Source organism: Falco cherrug, chromosome 14 (genome assembly GCF_023634085.1).
Source record: "Falco cherrug isolate bFalChe1 chromosome 14, bFalChe1.pri, whole genome shotgun sequence".
Lineage (NCBI taxonomy): Eukaryota > Metazoa > Chordata > Aves > Falconiformes > Falconidae > Falco > Falco cherrug.
Window position 1 is genome coordinate 19991610 of NC_073710.1, and position 8378 is coordinate 19999987.

The 8378-nt window shown below is 61.2% G+C and overlaps 1 protein-coding gene across 1 annotated transcript; it reads right to left on the reverse strand.

Annotated features, from left to right (window-relative positions):
- Positions 1-3735: 3735 nt before the first annotated feature.
- On the reverse strand, positions 3736-7914 carry FOXF1 (forkhead box F1). Its single transcript, XM_055726987.1, has 2 exons — positions 6768-7914; positions 3736-5189 (listed from the first exon to the last, which is right to left on the reverse strand). The coding sequence occupies exons 1-2, from the start codon at positions 7825-7827 to the stop codon at positions 5029-5031; spliced, it is 1221 nt and encodes a 406-aa protein (XP_055582962.1). The 5' UTR covers positions 7828-7914; the 3' UTR covers positions 3736-5028.
- Positions 7915-8378: the final 464 nt, after the last annotated feature.

Here is an 8378-nt window from a genome sequence, read left to right on the forward strand (position 1 = left end):
AGTTCTTATCGGGTAGGATGGATACTGACGGTGCAAGTTACTTAAAAACCCCTGAGCTGTGGGCCTTCCCTCGCTGATCTGATCTGGTAATTGTTTCTATGAATAACATCAGCCCCTGATTGCAGAGCTGCTGCTAGTGCCCAGGGCACCTCCTGCTCATCGGGGGGTTGGGGGGGTCTCCTTTGGCCAGTCACGCTTACCTGCATCAGATATTTTATCCCCAAGGATGGCTCCCAGTGACAAAGACTTCTTGGCAGGGATATGCAAATGCAAAGCCCACAGGAGCACCCCAGCACTGTCTTGTCCTGAGGAGATCAGTGTCAGGCAGCAGCTACGCTCGTAAATATGCATGGAAAGGGAACAGATGTTCAGGTGTGGTCTTCCAAAAGCTTTTCAGTGACATAGAAATCCAAGTCCCCTTTTCAAAAGTGACAAGAACTGTGGCTCGGATGCCCTGTTGTACACAGGTCCCAGACTTCTGGTTTTGAGGGAGAAATCAGGCATCCAATTGTTCTGATGGATCTGAGCCTTTGCCTGCTAAGAAGTTGGTACCAAAATCAGAACTTGGCCTTCCAAATCCTGCTTAAGATTCAAGGTGTCTGTTCCCCTCAGTTAAGGCTCCAGGGTACCCAGTTTTCTGCTACTCTGGGTAACCAACCCCACCTGAGAGCATCATGGGCCGAGTGTCGGCATTTATGGGCTACTTCATGCTATGCCATGCCAAATAGCCCCCTCTGTCCCTCCCGGGCACTGATCAGAAGCATCCCATAAACCAGTTTGGTGTGGCATGTTCAGTCACCACTATCACGATGCTACATCTGAAGGTGTGATAAAGGAACGTTCACCTTCAGAGCTCCGGATGCCAGAAGCCGGGGGCGGAGGGAAGGGGGGGGGCAAAAAGAAAAAAAAAAGTAAAATAAAGCAAACCTTTAACACCCAACCCTTGGAGAAAAGGTCAGAAATCCCCAGAACCGGCCAGGTTTTAAGCCCAAATTGGGGGAACCCGCGGCGGGGCGGGGAGCGGGGGCGAGGCGCGGGGGGGGGGGGCGGTGGTTCCGGTCCCCGACACCAGGTGGCGCTGCCGCCACGGGAACGGCACCGCCCGCCCCCTGCCGGGGCGCCCCCCACCCCGGCCCCGCTCCCCCCGCGGGGTCCCCCCGGCCCCGCCCCGAGAGCCCCCCCCCCGGCATCCCTGCCAGGATGCTGCCCCCAAAAAACGAGCCGCAGACCGCCCCGACGCCCCCCGGCGATGTGCGTGTCCCCCCGGGGGGGCCCAGCCGCGTCTCTCCTGTCACAGCGGTGGGCGCTCCTGCTCTGGGGTCCCTGCGTGACCCCACGCCCCTCAAGCGTGTCCCCACGCGGGACCATCCATGCGCCCCTCATCCACATGCCTGGGGACACAAGCCGGGGGGAGGGTGACAGGGTGGCGGCAGATGCGTGGTGGCCCTGCGAGGGTGGTGGACGTGCCGGGAGGAGCAGAGGGAAGGGTCGAGGTCCCCAACTCCTGGCCATGGCAGGGCACGGCCGGGGCACAGCTCGCCTGTGAACCCCTGGTCCCCTGAGCCAGGGGTTCGCTTTGCATCAAACCCAGCTGGAGACACCAGGCCCTGTTTCTCGTCATGCTTCAAAATCTCAGCCCTGTAGAAAACTCATGGGCCTGCATCTGCAATGAGACCTTTCCTCCAGGAGAAATCCAAAGCCCCAAGGAAAAGGTGGGGGTGTAGCACCCACAGACTGGGAAGCGGGTGCCGAGGAGCAGCGAGCGGGTTGCTGGTACCCAACGCAGCCACAGCAGCTGACCATGCTCAGATCTGGGCCGTTACGTGAGCAAATACCACATTTCTGAGCAAGCCCATGTCTCATCTCCTGTTACAGGGCTCCAACAGCATTTCTGAGCAGGCTTCTCTCCTCGCCTCCCACCAGAGCCCAAACCAACCCTGCAAACACAGGCGCGGAGCCTGCATAAAGGCACCGTTTGTGATAGCGGCTGGGGGTTTTGCCATCCTCTGGGACAATACATGCAGGGGAAAAAATCAAGTTTGTCTTGTGCAGAAGGGCTGGGGGCAGGAGCCTGCGGGGTTTCATCCTCTCCTCCCTGGTGGAGGTGTCTGAGATGGAGAGCTGTCTGTTTAGACTGCGCTCACTGGCTTGAGGAATATGTGGCGTCCGTGGTATGCGGTGGCTCTGTTTTTCCAGGTTTAGGAACCGATGGGAGGGAGGAAAATAAATCATGTACACCTTTGTTGGGGACCAGATATCAACCCCCTTCAAGCTGGACCTCAGGCTTGCAAGGTACCTGCTCTGCCCTTTCCAGCCTGGCGGAGACCAGGCTGTGAAGGCACCAGTCCTGCACACAAACGAGCAAGTCCAAAATTAATCTGAAGGATGAAAACGAGCCTTAGGAGCAACAGCAAGATTTCAAGGAAGGAAGAACCACTTGGCAAAGACTGAACTCCTAACCCTGGGCCTTTATCTCAGCCACACCTAGCGCAGTTATGTGCTTCAGGAGCAAAACCCTCAGTCCTCAGCTGGTATATGAAAAGGATGGCAACAACACGGCTCACCTCCAACGGGGACGGGCAGCAGTGCAGACGATGGAAAACAAAATCCACCCGTAAAGGCATAAAAACAAGGAAACCCCCATAAATACTGCAGGCTGCTTGCCACTACAGACCAACTCTCAAAAAAAAAAAAAAAACCAAATCCAAAACCCCTCTCCTCCCCCCCAAAAGAACCCCAAAACAACAACAAAAAAACTCTCTGAGAGGCCTCCACCAACTCTGTTAAAGCCTTTCCCACCTGCTTAAATTAAAAGAATAATTAAGCTGTTGTTGTTACCAGCTAACTTTGCTTTTAATTAAGCTGATCACACACAGCTGGGCTAAATAGTGTACAGTAACCTAATTTCCCTATATAAAGACAGAAATACACAGCCAACTAATCAGATTAATTCACACGCTGTTTTGTATGTGTATATTCATAGTATGAGTGTTGATATAGATATACTGGCCCATGGGTTAAAGCAAAATTTCCTGGGTATGGTGGTACCCTCATTTAGGATCAAATAAACCCAAACTTTGCAAGGAAAAAACTACTTTTTTTTTCCAGTCCCCGCTGCCTGCTGTCCCCTCGCTGCGGATTTATCCCACAGCATGGGATGGTGATGGTGCAGGAGATGATCTGCTTAATTTTTATTATTATATTATTATTTTTCACGCAGGGGAAGGAGCCGCGGGAACTCGCAGCGCCGTGCCGTTCTCAGCGGAGGTTCCACGGGTGGAGCACGGCGGGGATCCGCGGGGATGCGCGGCTCGGCTGCCCCAAAAATGCCCGTGTCCCTCCCGGGGTGGGGGGGGGGGGGAAAAGGAGGCACAGGCTCCGTCCCCGCTGTATTTTCTCCTCCAAGAAACAGGCAAAGAGCCGTGAAACAACCGCCTTTCGCTTTCTCCTTGGGGGGAACAACGTGAAATAAAAATAACCGTAAAAAGATAAAAATAAAAACCGTCTCCGGTTTTTCTTCCCTCCTCCTTTCGTTACCCGCATTTTAAATATCCCCGGCGCGGGAGGACCCCTCGGAAGCCGCAGCCGAACCCCAAAAAGGGCCCTTTGGAGCCTGCACCGAGGCAGGGAACTGAGGCACCGACCGCGGGAGGTTTGCGGGGCCGGGCCGGGCGTCCCGCGCAGTGCGGAGCGCTCCGCGCAGCTCGGCGGAGTTCACACACTCCTCAGATATAATTACGCGTGTTACACCGCATGCTCGTTTATTTGATGCTCATACAATCGTGAAGCCCATGTACAAATAACATACATGTTTTATTTCGGTTCGATTTTTTTTTCCTTTGGGGACAAAACGTACACAAAAGGGCAGGGCGAAAAAAATACCCCCATAATTACAAATTTTATACAGTGCAGAAAGAATTAAAATAGGTGTCACCGAACTGTACAAAGGACAGGGCGAAAAAAAAACCATAGAAAGGGGAGGGAGGGGAATAATCCTTCATTATATATATATTTCTATAAAAACATATGGAGGATTGTCTTTACAGAGACCATGATCGGTTTAAAATTTACAAAGGTTAACTAAAAAAAAAAAATCTATATGGCAAATATTGCCAACAGAGATTCACCGATTTAATACTGATCAACTGAGACTACTCGTGTCTCGATTATTAGCAACAACAAAAAAAAATATGTAGAATAAATAACAGAATGAGCATGGCTGTCTCTTGTCAAAGTGCCTTATTCTCTCTGCATAGGGTCTGATCCTGCAGTCTTTATGCAGGCAAAAAAAAAAATTAATAGCTAAAAGGAAAAAATCCCTCTGACAGATTTCTGCCCCCTGGGTGTTTGCCGGAAAAAAAAAAAAAAAAAAATTTCTCCTAAGAAGGGGCTCGAAGTGAGACGGGACCGACGGGGCTGGGGCGGGGGACCCCGGTGTCGGGCCTGCTCCTGCTCGCGGTGCAGCGCGGAGGGGACCGCGGGCGCAGGATGCGCCGGCTTTGGGGTCGGGGTCCTTTCCAGCACATCCCCCCCCCATCCCCAGCCCGATCCGGCTGTCCGCCTACCAACCGTGATGGCGACACTGCTCAATGCCAATTACAAAACTGAATTAGTAATTTAATTTTATCTTTCCCCCCCCCCCCCCCCTTTTTTAAAGAAGCATCAAAACCTCAGTTGTCAGACTCTTCACCCAAACTCGCCGTCAGGGTTCTCAGGGCGGAGAGGGGGCTGCTTTTGCTTTCTTCTCAACCCAGCCCCAAGCGAAGAAGCAGAAGAAGGCAGAGACCGTCGGTGACTCAGGCCCGTGGTGGCGGCCGGGCCCGGCCGATGCTCAGCTGCGGGCAGGCTCAGCCCCGGGGCCGCACGCCCCGTCCCCTGCCGCTCCCCGGGGCGCCTGTCTATACCTCCCGAACAAAGCCAGTCTGCAGAGACCCCCCCCATTCCATCGAGAAGGTCCTGGAGGGGGGGGGGGCTCGGTGCCCGGGTCAGGCCTTGCCGGCCCCAGGAGGTGTTTTTTTCCGCCCCGTATCACATAACGCACGGCTTGATGTCCTGGTATGTCACTTGTTGGTGGTAATAGGAGCCGCTGCCCGCTGAATGCATGGAGGAGGAGGCCATGGCGTTGAAAGAGAAGACGAATTCCTTTCTGTCGCACATGCTCGGAGACTGGGAGTGATACCGCGGGATGCCTGCGGGACGGGGGGGGGGGGGGGGGAAGATAGTCAGCCATGGGAATTACATTTAGTAGAGGAGGTTGAGCGCGGAGGGGGCGAGAAAAGAGAAAGCCGCCGTCTGGGGTAAAATAAATAAATAAACAAATAAATAACCAGCCCACCCAGCCCCCGCGGCCCCCGGGTGTCAGCGCGGAACTGGGTGTATTTTTGCACGCACACAAGCACCCGGGCACCGCCGGGGCTCCGCGGGCGCGGACAGGTGCGGTGGCAGAACCCCGCGGCCGCGGGCGCTCCCTGTCCGGCCTAGGGGCGCTCCGAGCAGCCGGGGTCCGGCCGCGCCGGGTTTAGGGCTTTGCTGCCCGTTCTGCGCCCTCGGAGGTGCCCGGTGCTTTTCCCACCGCCTCCGCCCGGGCGCAACATCCGCGGGGTGCGGAGCGGGGGGGAAAGCGCCTTCGTGCAGCGGGGCCGGCGGCAGAGCCCGGGCGGGGAGGCCCAAACGGCACCGGAGCGGGGCCGCTGCCGCTGCTGCCGCCGCCACCCCGGGGCACAAACCCCAGGTGAACGCGGGTGCGACGGGGCGCGGTGCTCGCCCGGGACCCGCGCTGCCGCCACTCCGCCGCCCGCAATTCCGCTGTTAATCCGGAGCGTTTCGGTGAAGGCCGCGAGCGGGCCCGGTGGCTCCTCGGGAGGGATTTTTCCTCCGTTTTCCCGCGGATGCGGGCGTGCTCCCCCGGAGCCGGGCCCGCACGGTGCCCGCCGGCGGGTGCTGACCCCCGGTGCTGGGCCCGGGCTCGGCTGCTCCCCACCGGCCGCCTGACGCTTCTGCCCCGCTTCGCTTTGCCATTTCTGCCCCGCTAACGCTCCGTTTCACACCCGCCTCTGCCAGGCGCTTCCCGCTCCCCCGAAAGGCCCGGGGTGATGTGCAGGGACCCCCTCAAACCTGCCCCTTCGCCCCACCACGGCCCCCAGGGCTATCCCCGCGCCCCGAGGTGAACGCGGGCGGCAGGACGAAGCCCAGCGCTGCCCTCGGCCCTCCCCAGGCCTCCTCCCAGCCCAAGCACCGCGACCCCCTTCCGAGAGCCGGGGCACGGCCACCCCCGGCAGCTCCATCCCCGGGCCGGGGCTGGGGGGCGCGGGGGGCCCGGGCCACCGACAGCCGCAGGGGCGGAGGAGCGGAGGGCGGGGGGGGGCGATGGGCCGGGAAAGCGCAACCCCGAGCGGAGTTGCCGGCGGGCCGTGGGGTGCGGACAGCGGACATTCCCCCTTTCCTCCCTCGGGGTCCCGGCGGAGGCGTGAGACCCCCCGGGCCTCGCCTTCCCGCAGCTCCCGCCCTGCCGGAGCCCACCGGCTCTAGGCCCAGGGCTGCCCCAGCGGCGGAGCAGCCGCCCCCGGGGAGCGGAGCCCCGGCCCGGCGGTCCCCAGACCCGCAGCGGCGGCGAGCCCCGACGGCCTCCCGGTTGCCCCCGGGAGGGGAGGCGGGGAACGGGGGTCTCCTCCCGGGGAGCGCACGGCCGCTGCCCACGCAGCGGCTGGGCCGGGACCCACGCGTGTCCGCGGCCGTCGCGGTGTGTCCCACGCGTGTCCGCGCCTTACCTTGCAGCTCGGCGGTGTTGTGGCTGTTCTGGTGCAGGTAGGACTGGTCGAGGGAGTGCGTGGAAAGGCTGGAGGAGAGCGGGTTGGCCGTGGGGTTGCAGGGCGAGAGGGGCTGCTGCTTGATGTAGGACGCGCCCGTGTTCAAGGCCGCCGAGGCGGAGGGAGCCCACGCCGAGGCCGAGCTGGAGTAAACCGAGTGGGGCTCCATCACGCCGCCGCCGGCGAGCAGCGGGGAGGCGGGCACGGAGCTCTCGTGGTGCGGGTACTCCCCCGCCGAGGAGCCGGTACAGCTGCCCATGTAGGAGTGCCCACCGTTGGCGGGCAGGTGGGGCACGGAGTGTCCCGCCAGGCCCATCCCCTCCACGTTGCTGGACAAATGCCCGTTCATCATCCCCAAGCCCCCTTCGAGGGAGAGGCTGTTGGGGGGGCAGGAGAGCCCGCCGGCCGAGCCCTGGAAGCCGTAGCTCTCGGGGAGGTGGTTGAAGCTGAGCCCGTTCATCATGCTGTACATGGGCTTCAGCGCCTGGCATTTCCTCCTGAAGCCGCGGGGCCGGCGGCGAAAGGAGCCCTCCTCGAACATGAACTCGCTGGCCGGGTCGATGGTCCAGTAGTGGCCCTTGCCCGGGCGGCCCAGCCCCTTGGGCAGCTTGATGAAGCACTCGTTGAGCGAGAGGTTGTGGCGCACCGAGTTTTTCCATCCCTGGTAGGAGCCGCGGAAGAAGGGGAAGCGGCTCTGCAAGAACTGGTAGATCTCGCTGAGGGTCAGCCGCTTGGAGGGCGAGCTCTGGATGGCCATGACGATGAGGGCGATGTAGGAATAAGGCGGTTTCTCCGGCCGCCGGATCCCCGCGTTAGTCTTCTTCGCCTTGGGACCGCCGCTGCCCGGGCCGCCGCCGCTCCCCGGAGCGCTGCCGGCCGCCCCGCCGGGCGCCGCGGAGGCGGCGTCCATGGCCGAGCTCTGCGGCTGCTTCTCGGCCACGGAGGACATGGGGCCGTAGCTGCTCTGCACCGGAGGAGGAGGGGGCTGAGAGGACAGAGCCTGCTGCGCTTCTGCAGTCATCTACGGCCAGGTCCGCGGCGGCCAGCCCCGGCCCTCCTCCGCCACCCTCCCCCAGGCGCCCCCCCAAAAGGCCACGCTGCCGGGGGCTCGCCGCCGCTCACCCCCCACCCCCCCACCCCCCCGGCCTCCTCCCGGCCCCCCGGCGGGGTTTCTCTCCACCGGGAGACTTCACCCCTCCGCGGATAAACAAATGGAAGCGACGCCGACACCCCCCCCCCCCCTCCGCTTTCCCTCCTCCTCCCACTTTATCCCTAAATCCGAGCCCGGCTGCAGAAGGCGAGCGAGAGGCGGAGGGTCGGGAGGAGGGGGGTGCGCAGGGAGGCGGGATGGGGGGGGCGGGTGGAAGCGATCTGAGCTCGGCTGCTGCGAGAGAGAAGCCGGCGGCCGCCGCCTGCGCCTGCCCCGCTGCCCCTCGGCGGGCCGGGCTCCGCCGCCGCCGTGCCCCCCCGCCCCGCCCCGGCTCTAGCTGGGCCGGCGCTGCCGGTGCTGCGGGGAGCTGCTTCCCATCGCGGTGGCTGTCGAGTCTGCCCCCGGCCCCGCCGCTCGCCTTG

Excerpts from the sequence above, each read along its gene's own strand:
- FOXF1 (XM_055726987.1), bottom strand. The coding sequence starts at position 7,827 with ATGACTGCAGAAGCGCAGCAGGCTCTGTCCTCTCAGCCCCCTCCTCCT. Across the intron at positions 5,190-6,767 it reads CAACACCGCCGAGCTGCAAG|GCATCCCGCGGTATCACTCC; the intron begins GTAAGGCGCGGA and ends CCCGTCCCGCAG.